The 19,098-nt window shown below is 36.9% G+C and overlaps 1 protein-coding gene across 5 annotated transcripts in view; it reads right to left on the bottom strand.

The window, feature by feature from the left end:
• Positions 1–6,523: 6,523 nt before the first annotated feature.
• SENP6 (SUMO specific peptidase 6) overlaps positions 6,524–19,098 on the bottom strand; it is a 117,435-nt gene continuing 104,860 nt past the window's right edge. For all 5 annotated transcript variants that reach the window (XM_070558972.1, XM_070558973.1, XM_070558976.1 and 2 more), the window contains 6 exons: positions 18,306–18,736; positions 13,254–13,357; positions 11,078–11,166; positions 9,757–9,825; positions 9,513–9,663; positions 6,524–7,692 (listed from right to left, as the gene is read on the bottom strand). In XM_070558972.1, the coding sequence (XP_070415073.1) occupies positions 7,483–7,692; positions 9,513–9,663; positions 9,757–9,825; positions 11,078–11,166; positions 13,254–13,357; positions 18,306–18,736 (1,054 nt within the window). In that variant the 3' untranslated portion in view covers positions 6,524–7,482. The remainder of the gene's footprint in view (positions 7,693–9,512; positions 9,664–9,756; positions 9,826–11,077; positions 11,167–13,253; positions 13,358–18,305; positions 18,737–19,098) is intronic.

Below are 19,098 nucleotides of genomic sequence, written 5' to 3'. Positions count from 1 at the left end.
GGCTGGGTAGCTGAGTAACTGCCTTCCTTGTTTGGACATAGAGCATGACCAAACAAAGAAAACTTTTTCAAGGCTTTGGAATTATTACTGTAGTATAACCAAGAGTATCAAGGCTGATCGATTAGGGAATGGCTAAATAAATTCCGGTCCATCATATAAACTGATTTTGACTTTGATTATACCAGACTTTGATTTTCACAAGATATTGCTGAGAGACAAGAGAAAGATGCTGAAAGATATCTATATTATCCCAGTTTTTTAAAGAAAAAAGTTAACCCATCTTTATACATATATTACTATATATATAGATTATATGAATATGGGAAAAATATGAAAGAATACATACAAAGCTGTTAAGATAGTTCAGAAAGGAAAGATAAATCCAGACTATGTTAAAAAAAAAAAAAAAAGCAAAGCTGTGTGATCCCATGCCTCAGAGTTATTCACATGCTTAATTGTAATTACAAATAAAATATTGAGTAGCTGTGATCAAATAATTTCATCCAGTATGTCACTGAATCCGAGATGCTTTGATGCTTGGTGCTTTCTTGGTCTTCCCTGCATCAAGAGGGTTTCACACACCTGGCTGAAAAGGCTGCTAAGAGAAACACAGCCGTGATTCTCTAGCTGTGGTCCTGCCCGGGAACTTGTTAGAAATGCAAACTTGCAGGTCCCGCTGAAGACAGTCCTAAATCAGAAGCTGGGGAAGGGCCAGTAAGACAGTTCATCAAGCCTTTCAGGTGATTCTGGTGCAAACTCCTTCCTTACTTGATAAGATGCAGCCTTAATTCAGAGATTAAGATGTAAAAAAAAAGCCCATCTTAGAAATCAGGTAGCTTATTGAACTGTCATTTTATTTGAACACACTGTCCTCTCTCTGCTACTTCCAATTTGCAAATTCTTTTCTTACTTTCAATATAAACTTCCAAAGATCAGATCTGATTGGCTTTGCTTTTTATCTGCCAGGTTACATTAATACAGAAGAACTTTCCTTGCGCTCAGTGTCCACCCTGAATCGGAAGAGCCGGCGGAAGGGAGGGGCCGGAGGGAGGAAGAGCTGCGGCCACAGGCGCTGGCCAGCTTCCCTGAGAGGCTGCTTCCGAAAGGTCCGCATCAGTTGACCTCGTATAATTCTTCTCATATTGATAAAGTACTTTTCCTGTGAAGACAATGGAATGTTGATATTTTATGCTAATTTTAGACTTTCTATTATGTTTATATTTAAAAAATGTAACACTTTGGTGTTTAAAAAAATTTAATGCTTTTTCTTTGGTAGTTTCAAATGGTTTATAAATAATTTTGTTTTCAAAATCAATGTTCTATCAATAATGTCTTCAGTTAATCATTTTCTATTCATTTTTCAGCCGTACATTTCATTTATATTTAAGTATTTTGACAAACATTTGTTGGGGAAGGAAAAAGTTTTTTTTTTTGAGGAAGATTAGCCCTGAGGTAACTGCTGCCAATCCCCCTCTTTTTGCTGAGGAAGACTGGCCCTGAGCTAACATCCGTGCCCGTCTTCCTCTACTTTATATGTGGGACGCCTACCACAGCATGGCGTGCCAAGCGGTGCCGTGTCCGCACCCGGGATCCGAACCGGCGAACCCGGGCCACCGAAGGGGAACGTGTGAACTTAACCGAGGCGTCACCCGGCTGGTCCCAGAAAAAAAGTTCTGTTGGGACAAAGTTCTTGTTGCACGTTTCTAAAAGGAACATTTCCAATGAAATATCCAAATTTTGTCTTATTTTCGCATTCCTGTGATCACAGGCACACGGCATCCTTCACCCTAGCTGTATAATTCATCACTAGTTTGTTGGCTACGGTGCAGGCTTGCACTCGTTCTTGTCCGCTCGAATGCCTTCAGCGTCACCATCATGATCTTCAACATTCACAGTCGGTCACGTTATTCCTCTGCTTCAAAGGCTTCAGTGACTTTTTGGGATAAGGACCAGAATCTTGAACAGGGCTTCAAGGCCCTGCACAACCAGGTCCCAGACCACCTTTCCACCTTACTCTGAGCTCCAGTTATAGAGGCCTTTTCTCTTAAAAATTATGAAAAATGTTTAAACATACTAAAAGATAAGGTAGTTCAACAAACTCCTATACAGTTTTCATAATAATCAAGATTTAACCATATTGCATCTCTAAAAAAATATGTACATCTGATTTATCTTCATCTTCTTTTATCTAGCCAAGTTAACCTTCCTTCTCGGGTAAAATGGTGCATTCAAAGCCCAGCCTTGCTGGGAAAACTACTTTTTTGGACTGCAGTTTGTCCTTCCGTAAATTGGGAGTAATAATAGTGCGTATCACATACAGTCATTGTGAAGAATAAATTCATACATTTAAAAAGCTTAGAACAGTGGCTGGCATATAGTACATGCTTAATAAAGCCATTATCATTTAGGACAAGTCACACACCTCCTTACCTCAGGGCCTTTGCACAGCCTACAGGCACTATTCTTCTCTTAGCCTCTCAAGACTGTTCAGTTTATATCTACCATAGTTCAAGTGTCACATCTTCAGGGAAGACTTCCTCAACCTTCCCAGATTAGGCTATACTGTCTTAATACACTTTATGCTTTTCCCGCATGGTACTTATTTGAAATTATTAGCTTGTGAGGCCAATTAATAGATGTCTTTCCCATTACACTGTAAGGAAGCTCCATGAGGGGAGAAGATGGTATCTGTTCAGCTCTGTTTTAAATCCCCAACACCTAATACAAAGTAGGTATTTAAAACATTTACTCAATATTTAAGGATCAATTTCTTTTCATCTAATTTGTTTTGGATCAAATCCTCTGCTATCAATGTGTATAAAGCTAATTATGATAAAAGCGATACATTTTATAGGTCAACTTGTTTTCAGTTATTTGAAGGATTAAAAATATTCAAAGTATATTAATAAAGAGTACATTTTTGCACATACTTCTTGAGAAGAAAAAAATGCTTCTAGGCATAAAGTCTGTCTGTTGCAGTTTAATTCTAAAGTAAAGGATGGGGTGGAAGGCGGGGAGGCGTAAGCTGGCAGTTAAGCAGTTCAGATCTAAACAGAAGGAAAAGCCTGCAGATAATCTTCTATTCACTTTCGTGTTTCACACTATTTCTCTTTGTGTGTGAGTTTGGGGGATTTGGTGACCATACCAAAGACCAGTAATATCAAATCAGCTTTTTTCCTAGAAGAATCCACTTGTATTATAATTTTTCATTATGATAGAGAAAAAAATCTTTCTTTGAAACTTCATTTCCCCAAGACACTAGTCACTTATTTTCAAGTTTCCAAATCATATACCCAACTATTAGTATAATAAAATGTAATGAAGTGACCCGCCTCCAATAAGTCTCAAACGCATCTTCTCTTAAAGTTTAGTTCACAAATGCCCCAGATAGCTAACCCCGTCCTCGGTTGGGTAGCATTTATACGGAGGCTTAGAGAAGAGTCAAGGAGAGAAAGGGAAGGCTATGGCCGAACTCCCTCTGTTTTCCTCATTTGATCATTCTGCACACTAGCAAAGTAAAAGCGCCAAAAACCTGCGTAACTTGGTTTAAGTGTTTTCCAAGTTTATTTGACCATGTAACTTATAAATATCCCTCAAAACTAGTTACCAAATGCACTTTAAGAACTGCCAATCTGGCAGCATCCTACAGATTGACTGGTCCAGAATCCTATTAAAAATATAAAACCACCTTGATTGTAGTGGTTCCATAACTCCTGGTGACCATGAAGAGTTCACAGATCATCCACTTAACAATTCATTTTACAATCTGATCAAGAGTTGATGTGTTCTAACTTGTAATATGCAGAATCTACTTCCTTCCTTCTGAAAAACAAGATATCTTCGTCTCCAACCTTTGCATACCTTAATACTTCTTTAAAAAAAATAATTCCTCAAGGCTTAGTGGAAGCAATTTAATAACCTCATCTATCAAGTTCTTAATGAGGACTGGGGGTAGATGGGGGTTAGGTGGTATCTTAAAGCACTGGAGAGAAGAAAATGCAGACAAGCCTTATTACTTTTGGGACCAGCAACCTGAAAGCTGTCAGGGAACACACCGATATTGTCAAGTCAGTGGCTTGACACAGGAGGTGCATACCGGAATTACTTGAGGAATTAGTTTGAAAAGCTCCCCAGGTGATTTTGATGCACATTTCTAGTTAAAAATTCTTGTTTTGGATAACACGTTCCTCACCATAACCATCTGCACTAAGGACAATTGACTGTCGTTCGCGATAAAAACAGTAAAGACCTCTAAGCTTTTAACTGTTTCAGGCCTTGGATCTGGGGTTTTCCTCCGAGTACACTGCACTCTGATCTCCTTCCCAGCAGTTTAGGGTAACCCACCATTATTTCCTGATCTGGCTTAGCAGAATTAAGAAGGGAGGACTACTTTTCCCCAAGGCACATATTTTTTCCACTTGATCAACCAATTCTTCCTCGGAGGTTAAATTTAACTTTTGAAGAGCCATTTTCATAACAGTTTTTGTTCTTCCTGAGTAGAAAATGACAAATGTGCTACAAAGTCCTGCAGGGGTATTTCAGCACATTCTCCAGTAGATGACGTTTCCCCACGCAGTCAGGTCTGGCCTCTGGGAGTTGGTTGTCTTACTGGTAAACTCTCCACTTGGATTCACCTGGCTGACAGTCTGAGTACCCCGCTCATCCCCTCCCTCTCCGCTGGGCCTCAGCGACCTACAGAGCAGCCCGATTAGCGGTCTCTCTTCTAGACATACAGCACTGCACGACATCCCTTAAGGGCTCTGTTCTTCTAACCAAACTGCCCTTTCCATCATTGTGTCCCAGGAGCTCGGCCCCACCAATCTTACTCATATATTTATATACTAAAATAGCCTCTTTATTTTTCCTGTTCAGTGAATTGTCCGAGACTTTTAAGTATAATTTTCGACTTCGGGGAAACTAAAACTGTGGTTCTTTTTATGTCATATCTTACAGTCTTCAGAGATCACAGCTTTTTAAAGAAAAAATACTGAATTCATTTTGGTGATTTAAAACACGATATAATTTAGATAATTATTTTATCCTTTCAAATAAAACCTCCTACAATTAATTGGACTACTACTTTAAGCACAGGTTATTATGCTTAACGGATTGAGCTTTACATGAACTTGAAACACCACTGTTTTCACCTGTCTCAGCAACGTCAAGGGAAAGGACTTGCTAAATGAGACCTTTGCTCCTAAGCTGCCAAGAGCTAAGACGCATACAAATTTTATGGCAAGTAATCTAAAACCCTTCTAAAAATGATTAACTGTTATTCTATCCAACAAGAAAACAAATACGACAGATCTATCTAATGAGTTAAGACACCAGATACTCGTCATGCAGTTTCAGTATCTAGTAACAAACCTCTAAACTTTAAAATTCTGTTTCACAACATCTAAGTCCTAGTAACACACTGTAGAAGGTTGACGTCCACTTTAAAGTCCATATGGAAGCACCAGTGTACACAATTACCAAGTAATGCACGTGCAGACCACAGACTCTCACGTCTAGTTTTGGAGCTCAACCTGGCAGTCTCCAGAGACTGATTTTACATATCCCTAAGTTACTAGCACAACTTCTAAAAACAGACTTTTACATGGGGTGGGCGAACGAGCAAACGTCTGGATGCTCCGCCTCTAGAAAGTTGACACAGAGCAATCGAAATTTCTAATGTGAAAACGTGATTGACTTGAGTTGGCCCAAAGAACGAGTTATCTTTTCTATCAAAAATTGAGTGCACAATGTAACCATTAGAAATTAAAACAAAAACAAATCAGCATTTCAAAGTGGTTTTTTCAGTACCTTCAAATTCTGACAAAATACAGTACATTAAAAAAATGCCAATTTTGCTTACTGCTATTAGGTTTTTAAAAAAAACAATTTCTACTTTTTGTCCATATTTAGTAAATAATAAAATGAAACCCTTGCATTTTCATATCGGAGCTAATAGCTCCAGAGTATTCGTAAAAAAGAAATAATGCAATCTGAAATGTAAAAATCTATAATTGATACCACTAGTAGTGCTCTTCCTTAGGCTTACATTTTAATGTTCCCTTTAATGAGTGTGTATCAATTGATTTTTTTTGGTTATTGTTAACAACACCCCATCCACCCAAAACACACCCATGGACTTTATTACATTTAAGAAAATTGCCTAAAATGGTGGTTGCAATGCCAAAGATGGCCAGATTAAAAATAAAATAATTGCTGATGACAAAAATGGCCTTCTTTTTATTTTCAACTACTTTTGTTATATGTGCATTTTAAAATTCATTATTTAAACAAAAAATTACTTTTAAAATATATATTTCAAGTCAAAGTTAATTTGAAAGAAATGTGTAACATTTCATTTGAAAAAAATAGTTTCAACAGATATATGCAAGATCCCTAAATGAGTTGTATCTGTCATCAAAACACCATATTTTGGTATTATTAAAGGGGAATCCAAGGTAGATTTTTCTGCATTATGCAAGTGATTACATAGTACTTTTACACGTAAAAATAATTTACACTAGGAAACTCAAGCACAAAAAGTCTGATACTTTATCAAAATAACAAGAACAAAATAAGCAATGAAAAAATAGCAAAAGCCATTATAAAAGATAGTAAACTCCTATTTAAATTCCTGTGTTCCCACAGATTACAAACGTTTCTAAGTTCATCACGTCCCACAGATGGCAGCGTACTTCAAGCTACGACACAGAAAAGCCACACGGGGTATCTGAAGTTCAAGCTGCGCTCGCCAGCACAGTTCTCACCTGAGTCTCTGACGTCTTCATAAATGGACCTGACAAACGTATGATAAAGGACAGTTCTTTAGTAGTATAATTCACGGTTATTTTTCTTTGAATTGCTCTTAATACTGTTTCTTCTTAAATATTCGTGTAAAATTATAACTATTTATTACAGTTTTGGGGTTCTCTGAACACATGGGAGTGCATGAACTAAAAAGCTGTTGTTTTATTTCCTGCTACACAAGCATATGAAGATGCCTTTCTTGTTCAAAATGCCTTAGATTTAATCTTATTTTCATATTTCAAGTTATTTTAGAACAAATGGAAAAGGTCAAATGATTATCACAGATGCTCAAACATTCCCATAAAATATATCACACCCACTACAGAATTTAATACAAGTTCACAAAGAATATCAAATTAATCATTTCCTCCTATAAATATTTTCTTTTTATTTATTTTGTGTTTAGAGGTTGCAGTTTTAAGTACTATTAACAGAAAATACATAACAAAAGCTTCCTAACAAGTGAAAAAAATAATTATAAATGCTGGAAAAATTGGCCTCATTAACATATTTACAGACTTTTACTTAATACATACTCCATTGGAAATTAATTATATGACATTTATACAAGCATTAACATTTCCAAATCACTCTGAGTAGAGAGCACTTCAGTTCTTTATTGTCTACACCCAAAGGTTCAAGTCAGTTTCTGAAGGCAATCCTGACAAGCATGAGAAACGGTCAATCTGAGACGCTGCTGACATGCTGTTCTGTTCCTTCGCCCAAAGATGCTTCTGTCGAGTAAGTGTCCCTGTGCTTCTTTTTCTCTTTGCTCTGATCTTCCTGCAGCTTCAGAATTATGTTTCGGATTTCTTCCCTTTTTGTTCTCATTCTTGGGGGAGGAAACCAGTTTGCCAAATTCATAGGAAGTTCAAAATTGAGAATCGGATTCTGAAAATAAAAATATTAAAATACACACTAGAAAATTATAATAAATAATATTTTAGTTTGAATCACAAAAGCATTCTAGAGTTAAAAATGAAAAATCGATAAATATGTATTTATTATCTACCACATGCCAGGCCTTGTGCTAGGCACTGGAGATAGAAGATAGTTTCTGCCTACTGATCTTCTAGTCTAGATCAGGGGTCAGCAAACTGTGGCTCCTGGCCCAAATTCTGCCTACTGCCTGTTTTCCTAAGTACGGCCTCATTGGAACCAGCCACATTAACACGTTTACATGTTTTCTGTGGATGCTTTTCTGTTTTTCTTTTTGTTTGGTCTTTTAAAGATCTTATTTTTTTTCCTTTTTCTCCCAAAGCCCCCTGTACATAGTTGTGTATTTTTTAGTTGTGGGTCCTTCTAGTTGTGGCATGTGGGATGCCACCTCAGCATGGTTTGATGAGCGGTGCCATGTCCGTGCCCAGGATTCGAACTGGTGAAACCCTGGGCCACTGAAGCGGAGCAGGGGAACTTAACCACTCGGCCACGGGGCTGGCCCCTCTGTGGATGCTTTCATGCCACAAAAGCAGAAAAGAGAATAGGAACAAAGACCGTATAGTTGCAAAGCCTAAAATATTTACTATCTGGCCCTTTATAAAAAAGTTTGCTGACCTTGGTCTAGATAGATAAATCAATAATTAAATCAATGCATATGACAAGTATTATAGCAGAAGTACAGAGTCCTATGAGAATACATATCTGGGGGCTTAACACAATTCCAAGAAGCGATGTTTAAGCCAAGGCCTGAAGAAGGAGTAGCAGTCAAGCTGAATAAGAATGAGAAAAGAAACAGGGAAGAGCATTCCAGGTAAGGAAACGCGTATCAAGGCCTAGAGACAAGAAAGAAGGTGACGCAATATGAGAAAGTGAATGACATCCAGGCGGCTGGTATAGCGACTGCTACAGGGAGAAGGGTAGGAAACGGGGTGAGAAGCCTGGACAGTAGTTGGATCATGCAGGTCACGCGACGGATTTCTGTCTTTAATCCAAGAGCAACAGGAAGCTACTATAAGATTTAAAGCAGGAAAGTAACATGATTAGATGTAGGTTTTTGGAAAACAACTGTGAAAACCAGAAAGCAGGAGGGTTAGTTAGAGACTGGGGCAGCACTTTGGAAGAGCAAGGCCAGTGTACGGGACTTCGGGGTAAACAAGTGAACACATCTGACGTGAAGTGACAGAATTCACAGGACTCAGTGGTACGCTGGGTGGGGGATGAAGAGGAAGGAGTCAAGACAACTGTAACGAATATCCAAGTGAGGTATGCATGGTACTGCACCTCCGAAGTCAAAGGAAGAGAGTGTGGTGAGGAAGGAATGGTCAGCAGTGGCAGATGATGCTCTCGGGCAGAAACAATTTCAGTATCAGGGGGAGATGAAGCCAGATTACAGATCTGAGAAGCAAGTAGGATTTGTGGAAATGGAGATAGTGAATATACATACTTCTCCAGAAAAATAGCTGTGAAGGTGAGAAAAGGGTAAAGAGGTGGACCGAGTCCTAGGAGAGGTTTCTTAAGGCAGAGAGCCAGCGGAGAGGGAGAGTTGGTCAGGGACAAGGAATGAGGTCAACAAGCTTTAGGTTTGACAAAGTATGGTCTTTTTATGCCTTAACAATTCTCCAATTTGGGAGTTTTTGCTCCCTGAAAGAATTTATGAAATGATAGTTTCCAAACTCTTTAAAATATTTGCTTATTGTGTTTTTTACGCTAATGTAAGGTCACGTACACAATTTTATTATTTATTATGTCAGATCCAACAAACTGAAACCCACCTCAAAAAAGCTCTCTACATACTGCAATACATACACACCACAGTCACTGAAGTTGTTCTGCTGGGGTACTTTCGGGTTAGAGCCTTTCATAACATCTTTGGAAAAACTCCTTTTGCTTCCTTTTTTAACTTCCCATTCCACCTCTAAATACCTGCAATAATGCAAACATAGCAAGAGTATACATATACATAGTCCCTTATTCGCACCAGAATACAAAGTACAAGATACAAGGTTTTAAACTTACTCTCTCAAAATTTTTACAACATTTGACCGAGAAGGGCCTCTGAGTGAGTCCATCAGGAGGATACAAGGTCTGCAGGATAGAAGTGGCCAAAGGTTAAGACTCTATAATGTTAAAAAGGCATAAAAAGATGTGTATAACAATAAATTTAAAATCTTCAAAATTCCCTGTGTATGCTTCAGTAAAACGGCTGGTGGGGGGGCGGGGAATAAACTTTACAGACACATACACCCTAATAATACTGAAGTATCTATGGGTATATTAAATACCAAATTATAGAATATTAATTTAACCATTTCTTAGTTATGAATGTATTTCACTAAAAGTTCTATAGCTGGTTCCTAAAAATACTTCAAAATTTAGTAAAAAGTCAAAACAATTTTGAAAATTGGAACATCCCTATATTCCAAAGTCAACAAAAGTAAGACCATGCACAAGTAGAAGAAACATAATCCCATTTTTAACCAAAACTTACTACAGATAAGAGAACAGGTAATCAGCACATAAAAGGACTAGTTTAGAATCCACTGTATTTTGCAAGATTCCACTTTAGAACACTCAACATAAATAACACTCAACCTTCAAAATTTTGTTGTAAACCCAAGTAAGTGAGGAAGTCTAATGCCGTGCAGAAAGTCCTGGAATGTTAAAAATCTGGATTCTTCCTGGCTAAAATCTTATGGGATTTGGAGCACATGTCCTAACTACTCTAGGTCTCTACATTTTCCTTTATAAATGAAGTTTGCTTTTCAAAGCTATTAATGGAGTTTCAGCTAACATTTTCTACAAAGAAGTCAAAAGAGATGAAATCTAGAAATAGTAATACTTCATCACCTAAGGAGTTTGGAGCCCCTGGGAAGCCCTCAAATGATGTGCCTCTGAGAAGCAAAAAAGACTCCCCTCACTGCGCTTCCCATCTGGAGCTCATCCCTCAGGACACCTGAGTCACTCCAGTCTTCACACAGTCTCTCGGACCCAGCGGAGAAGCTGATCTCCATGTTACTGATCTGAACGACAGTTCTTCGTCCCTTTCTGCTCCAAATCGCCATCTATCCAAAGGAACAGTGGCTCTCTCTGGAAATGGCTGTGCGCACAAACACGGAAAACGGGCAAACGGAGGACCAAAATGATTACCCTTTCTCCCCAACTTGATCCCTGGACACTGAGCATGACAAAACCCAGTTTTCCTCACTGACCCTGACAGCCTTTGTGACTTTTGCTTAAGTCCTTGTTTAAACAAAAACTGTCTGGTCTTGTTTCATTCTATGAAGGTACGTAATTGAAAATTATCATGTAGTGTGCAAGACACATAGTTAATGCTTACTGTTTACAGATCGTAGGCTTTAAGTGCCACTGTCCTATTTCTGAACTGCAGCTGTCATCGGCAAGGAACCCGTCGTCACTGCTATCATCCTATAAGAGACATCCCACTGTTAGTGCTGGAAACATACAATAACTAGTAACCTGACAAAACAGTACTCTTGAGGAACAAATAGGCAAAATTTTTTTTTTCTATTTAGGTGATCAGATACTAAAAAATGTGGTATGTCACTTGAGTCCAATTATCTAGTGCCACAACACGGACATTTTAATGAAAAGAAACTACCAATCAGAGGTCTATGAAAAATTGTTACATCTATTTTTCAACCTAAAACAGACTTTAAAGAGTAAATATATTATGACTATTTCTTCTCCAGTCAAACACTACTACTCTGATTTCTGGTAATGTTACAAAAATTTAGTTTGTTGGCTAAGATAACTTAATCGCTTTTCACAATAGGACATGAAAAGACTTATTTTATTATTCTTTTACATAAATAAATTTTTCAAATCAGGAATATTTAAAGAGTTTCTGGAAACACTGTTTTCCTTGACAAAACCGTATATCCACTTCAGTTGGGAGAAGATAGCATAACGACACTGTGTTATTCTGCAGACCATCCCAAATGTAAAACAAGTCTCTCTCTGTTCCTTTTTTTAAAAATATTTTATTTTTCCTTTTTCTCCCAAAGCCCCCCAGTACATAGGTGTGTATTTTCAGTTGTGGGTCCTTCTAGTTGTGCTATGTGGGATGCTGCCTCAGCAGGGCCTGATGAATGGTGCCATGTCCGCGCCCAGGATTCAAACAGGTGAAACCCTGGGCCGCAGAAACGGAGCACGTGAACTTAACCATTCGGCCACAGGGCCGGCCCCCTCTTTCGTTTCTTTAAGAAAGCTTCTGGCAGCCTTATGAATGACATAATTTAACAGCAGGAATAATAATAATGATGATGGTAAGACAAAGAGTAGCTACTTCACATAACTGCTATTATGGCCAAGGGAGTATAACAGGTGCCCACTATGACCTTCAACGTAATCCAGCTGCAGGCCTGCATGTGTTGGAGAGGAAACTGTTATTTCACAGCTACACGTGGTAGACCAAGGGACATCACAAAAAACGGCTTTTGTTCACAAGAGGATTAAGCAAGAAGGAAAAATGGTGCAGTACAAAGCTATCTTCATTACTAGATAAATTAAGTGTGTCCTAACCACTAAAAGAAGGTCAGAGAATTAAAGAAATGGCATGCTGTAAGGATTTTTATCAACTTTTCTCTCAATATAAGGCCCTCTTTAACTGAAGTTACAAAATATTTTTAAAAATACACTTTATTCTTGGTGTTAGAAGGTTTAGTAGAGCAAGTGAGACACTAAGAAAATGTTAGAATTGACCTATATATACATATACATATATATATTTTTTTGGTGAGGAAGATTGGCCCTGAGCTAACATCTGTGCCAATCTTCCTCTTTTTTATATGTGGGATGCTGTCGCAGCATGGCTTGACGAGGGGTGTAGGTCCACACCTGGGATCTGAACCTGAGAACCCTGGGCCACTGAAGTGGAGCGTGCAAACTCAACCTCTATACCACCGGGCTGACCCTAATCTTTATTAGTTTTAACTAAATATTATCTGCTCCTGCCATGATACATATACATTAAATTAGACGAAACAAAGGAATCACTGGAAAAGCAGAAAAAATAATATAATTTTTCTGTGCTCATGCACTACACAACTGAAAATTTCAGTATTTGTGTCTTAAATCTTAAGTGAGACAAAAGTTAAGTATGGCCCATAAATACTTGAAAAGAGGAAGAGAAAGGAGTAGGGATGGTGACTGGGTTGGGGTGGGAGAATTAATTTTATATTAAAACTTTCTGATGTGGGTAATATTAGTTCACATGGGTAAAAAAATAATAAAGGAAATAAAATAAAACCAAACAGCCCTAATACATTTATCCTGGCAACTTCTGAACTGAAAACTGAATTTACATTTTGAGATAAACAGCCCTAATACATTTATCCTGGCAACTTCTGAACTGAAAACTGAATTTACATTTTGAGATGAGATCTAAATCTAGAAGGCATGAGTTCTGGTTGAAGGAACTGCCTATAGGACTCGAAAGAAAAATTTCTAAGTAGATGCAACCTTAGACCTTTTTGCCAAGCATTAATTTTCACCTGGTTGTCCTGATCTTCTGAGAAGTCGATGAGTCCATCTTCAAGCATCTTACCACCTTCAGCTGACTCATCGCTATAGTTCAGTCTGATTTTGCTTAAGCCGTCTGTATTGATAAGAAACATTACATAATAAAAAAGAACAGGCATATAACTTATAGTGTATGATGTTATGCTAGTAGTTGATAATTAATGATGTAATTAAGGATACAAAATCTGCCTTAGCGTGTAATATCACAGATATAAAATACTTTTCATAGCCCTGGACTGACATGTCAGTTACAAAGCTGTTTCTATTACTCAGACCCTAAAATTAATTAAAATTATAACAACTAGATATTAATTATCTGATTAAATATATGTATATTTAAATACATATATGTATGTATATATATAAACAAATGTTTTTGTGCTAGGTATGTCTGATATCCTTAATAATAGAAGCTATAATAGTCTGAAAATAACCTAAATGTCCAGTAACAGGAATAGTTAGCAAATTGTAGAACATCAAATATTGTACTTTTTAAAAATTAAAATTGTGAATATATGGAAAATTGTACAATAGAGGGTAAAAAAAGAAACGATTAAAATTAAGTAAAATAGGCTTGCTTTTGGACAAATAAAAAAATACAAAAATGAAAATCATCATGACGTTAGGACAGTAGTTATGGAAGAGTTCCCCAACTGTTTATTTCTCCTTCATGTTTGGTTATATTTGTAGACTTTTCAATAACATAAAACAACACAAGCCAAATGTAGGTGCTGGTAGTATGAAAATAAATGACTCATAAGAAAAATTTGAAATGGATACTTCTAAATGTTCACTTCAACAATCTAAATCCTTAAAAATCAATTATTTTTAATTGATTTATTAGCCAAAAAAAGCTAATCACAAAAAAATGTTTCAAAGAAACAGAAGATTTACATGAAAATAATGAAAACTGACTCAGGGACTTTAATACCAAAATACTAATATTATTTACTATAGAGCATACCATTTCCAAGTTTTGTGGGGTTTTTTTTTTTTTTTTTTTTTGGTGAGGAAGATTGGCCCTGAGCTAAGATCTGTTGCCGATCTTCCTCCTTTTTTTCTCCCCCATCCTCAAAGCCCCAGTACATAGTTGTGTATATATCCTAGTTGTAAGTCATTCCAGTTCTTCTAAGTGGGATGCCACCATAGCATGGCTTGATAAGCAGTGTGTAGGTCCGTGCCCAGGATTCCAACTGGTGAATCCTGGGCCGCCAAAGCAGAGCACACGAACGTAACCACTATGTTACTGGGCCAGTCCCCCATTTCCAAGTTTGAAAAAGCAGGACTTCAAGGTACTTTAGAAAGGATAAAATTATTTTGGCCTAAGTTATTAAAAAACAATTAAGACTATTAATATAAGCAAGATGGGATGAGAAGACAGAAAAATAAAACGTGTTCCTGAAAAGACATATATATGAATTTTAAATGGATCAGAAGCATGCTATTTAAAATAACTAATAAAGCACCATGGTAAATCCTTTTGTTATGCAAAGAATAACCTTTTATCTTTTCCAAAAATTTGTATTTTTTATGTTTGAAGCTAAAACACCTATATTTGAATGAAATTTGTTCAAATCCTCAGGCAATTCAGAATTAGTCAATCACAATCAAGTTATTCTAGCAGCAAGTTATTCCTATTTACAAAAACTGTCATATCAATATGAAGCTTGTACAATTTAAACTATATGTGCATTTCAAAAAAGGGAGAAAAATAATTTAAATAGTGTAGTCAATTCCTTCAATTATTTCATTCAGTAAACAAATGTGCTGGTGTAAACTGAGAGCTGATAACTCAATCAGCTGTCCTCTTAATTAGTCCCAGTTCCTGAGAGGTTTTCCTACAGTGAGATCATCTGAAGATGCTGAGTATAATTATAGAGTTTAAACGTACAGGTTTTTCATGTTCCACACAAAACAACTATTTCATATTTCATATGGTGCCCAACTGAAAAAATAGCAAATGAAAGTAGTGACGCCACACATTATTATTTTCCTACGGCTGACCTTAAAAACCTAATCCCTGTGATAAGATACAATTCCACTTATTTACTGCAGCATGTTACCTGGCATCAGTAGTCAACATGTGACCGGATGTGTTCAGTGGTTAAAATTATGTTAAAACTGTCTAAAATGCTTCATTTAAATCCTGTCAACTATGCTCCTAGACTAAATAGAAATCCATCACAAACATTTCTACCAGCTCTTCTTAGCCTGCGTTTTAACACGTCCTCATTTTCTCTGGGACAGACTGCTCGACCATCCTCCCTGAGGTGGTGGAGGCGCCTCTGGAGGGCACTCTTATTTAATGTCCTTTTGGATGAATGACCCCTTGGAAACATCTAATACAAGCTACGGGACCTCACTCCTGAAAGATGCACAGACCCACTGCAGAGCACCACTTTTCAAACTGTGGGACACTGTTGTCACTGGATTCAGACAAGCATTAAAAAGAACGGAAAATATCAGTTGTATCGCACACAGTAAAGGTAAACTAATTGCCTTTAAGCAAGATATGGCTGATATGGTTACACATACAGTAAAAACAAAACAAAAGCAGAACTATAATAAAAAAGAATAAATAGAATAAACAGATATTAAAAAGGCAAACTACATGAAACAGATTATTCTCTACTTTGATCTCCACTGGGATTTGTGAGGATATTTACTCAAACTTAACTGGCTACTACTCAACTAGAACATTAATTTGTAAGAGAGGACCACTAGGAATTTCTGGGGTTTGTGTAGATGAAGCCCTAGGCTTTGTCTCATTGCTGTGTTTTAAATCATGCACTTTAATTCATTTTCAATTTGAATTCACTTTAAAGTGTATGAGATTACTGATAAAAGGGAACTTGAAAAAAAATAGTTCTATGGAGATATAATTCACATATCTTACAATTCATCCATTTACAGTGTACAATTCAGTGGATTTTGGTTTATTTACACATATGTGCAACCATCACTAGAGTCAATTTACAAACATTTTCAAATTTTAAACTTCAAAAAGAAAGCCTGTGCCCTCAGCTAGCAGCCCTCTTCCCACACTCCTGTCCTCCTCCCACAGTGGCTAAGCAGTCACTAACCAGTTCTAGAGATTTCCCTGTTTGGGAGATTTCATACAAATGGAATCATACAATATGTGGTCTTTTGTGACTACGTGTAGCATCCTGTTTTCAAGGTACATCTATGTTGTAGCATGTATCAGTATTTCATTTCTTTCTATGGTTTAATAATATTCCACTGGATGGATACACCACACTTTGATTATCCATTATCAGTTGATGAACATTTGGGTTGTTTCTGCCTTTTGGCTATTATGAATAATGATGCTATAAACACTCATGTCCAAGTTTTTGTGTGGACATGTGTATATATCTAGGAGTGGAATTGCTGGGTCTTATGGTAACTCTATGTTTAACTTTTTGAGGAAGCGTCAAACTGTTTTCCAAAGCAGCTGCACCATTTTATATTTCCGTTAATAATAAACGAGGGTTCTGTTTTCTCCACATCCTCGCCAACACTTGATGGTATCTGACTTTTGATTCTAGCCATGCTAGTACAGTATGGCAAGGTATCTCACTGTGGTTTTGATTTACATTTCCTTTATGACCAATGATTTCCAACATCTTCTCATGTGCTGACTGGCAGGACTTTGTTTTAAAGGGACTAAGAAACAGTGCACACTGCCTTGAAGGCTTATTAGTCTTCAGAGTGCCCAAAATGGTAATTAATCTCTAATGTGGCTTTTCACTCCCTTTTTAACTTTTTTCTACTCAAGTATTAAAATGCTAAAACTGAAAAAAAAATTACAGGCAGTACTTGGTGGTTACCTACTTTGCCTATCTTCATGCCATTTCCTGCCTGATGAAAGAGCGGAAAGTGAGCTGGAAAAGGCAGTATTTATCTGCTTGGCTTTTGATGCACTTTTTTGCCATATCTGCTAAATTTCCCCTTTCTGCCTCTCATCTTATACCTCCCAAAGGGTACAAAGACCAACACTCTAGGGCTAATGTCAAGCTTTGTGCAGCTCCGTGTCAAACAAATAAAAAATATTTTTGTAAGATCTCAGCAAGAGCTTTCTGACTTACTAAATTAACATAAGTTGGTAGAGTACCAAGAGTATGTTCAGCGTTCACTACTTGTGATACATTCTTTCTGAATTCACATAATTTCTTCTATGCTTTATACTGACTTTTTTTCCTCCAATGAAAATGTATTAGATTTATTCACTGTTTAGAAAGTTTCTGAGGTACATACTATAGCACATTATGGAGTAGACTATTTTACTTTTGGGTTTGAGAGGAAATTGCACAATTGATTTGATATGAAATTTAAGTCTTTGAATAGAAACCTGAGATTTCTATAACAAGTGCTAGAAATATGGAACTGATTCAAGGAAAAAAACCAATTTATTAGAACTGAAGAGAAATAAAAAGAGGCTGGGCCAGTGCCCCTCCTCCCATTAAAAACCAGGAAGGAGAGTCAGGGATAAGGAACTAACCTTTAATTGGGATGTCAACAACTATTTTGGAGGAGAAAGCTTTAATTTCTGCCACCGGCCACTCGATCTCAAGTTGCCCATTTGTAAGTTGAGAAGACCGAACTAACTGGCCTGAGAGATTTAAGACTGTGCAACTACTGTTTATGCTGAATACAGTAAATTTCCTATAAAATAAAAATAAATCCAAGTTCCTATAAATGGAAAATGTCAACCTTGTACTACAATTTTAAAACTGCACTCTCTGTAGCAGTGAGGGGAGGAGGTGACTGCAAAGGGGGCACAAAGGAGTCTTTTGGAACGATGGGAGGGTTTAAATTTTGATTATTGTAGTGACTACACGACTGTATACATTTACCAAAGCTCACTGAGCGAAACTTATAAAGTAAGTGAATGGTACTCTAAGTAAATCATACCTGAATAAACCTGACTTCAAAAAAAGTACATCCTGAAATCTTAGTCCTGTTTATAAAAAATCCAATTTATTCTGAATTCCTTGATTCTTTCAAAACATTAAGAAACATACCTGTATGGTGCATAGAACTTAAATATTCATTCTGTAGGTCATTCTCACTTTTAGTCCTATCAACAACTTTCTGGCATGCAGATTCTCCTTTATTCGATTCTTCATTTTCACTTGCAGTATGAGTTATTTTTTTCAGACTACATTTCACACTGCATATGTTTCTCCGACAACGAGGGTCACTTTCCTCCTGTTCAGCACTTGGATCAATTACAGCTACACAATGCTTTCTGTTTAGCATCTTCTTAATTACAGGCTTGGCAGAAGAGTTTTGTGAACAACTGTCCATTTCACTGGCTGAAGGAGAAGAAATACAACTGTCCTCTACAGTTGAACATTTTTGCATGACTGTATTTTCATGGTAATGAGGATTAGGTTCATACTTTGGTTTTTCCAAACCAGGGAAACAAACAACAGCCAAAAACCAGTGTGCACTGTAAAAAACAAATGAAACTACTGAATATATTATTAGAAAAGTTTATTATATTTGGCAATAAATATCAATTGAAATGTTTTCTTCTAAAGCTTTTGTGAACAAATTTATTAAGAATGCCCAATTTTTTCCATTCTCAAATTAATCCACTATATGATCATTGATTCATTAACAGAATACAATGTCTATTCAAAAAAATAATTTTTGTTAGAATTATGTAGCCTGCATTCACTTTTGCAAACAATCCTTTGAACTTTTTCTTGCTTGTGGAATGAAAAAGTCATTGTTTTCAGGTAATTTAACAAAATGTTAATTGCATCACTGCAATTCATCATTCCCATTTACCTTCTCTTTGCCCTATTT

This window comes from Equus przewalskii, chromosome 9 (assembly GCF_037783145.1).
Source record: "Equus przewalskii isolate Varuska chromosome 9, EquPr2, whole genome shotgun sequence".
In the NCBI taxonomy this organism is placed as follows: domain Eukaryota; kingdom Metazoa; phylum Chordata; class Mammalia; order Perissodactyla; family Equidae; genus Equus; species Equus przewalskii.
The sequence above is the reverse complement of the archived record's forward strand: the minus strand, read 5'-3'. Positions and strand labels throughout refer to the sequence as shown.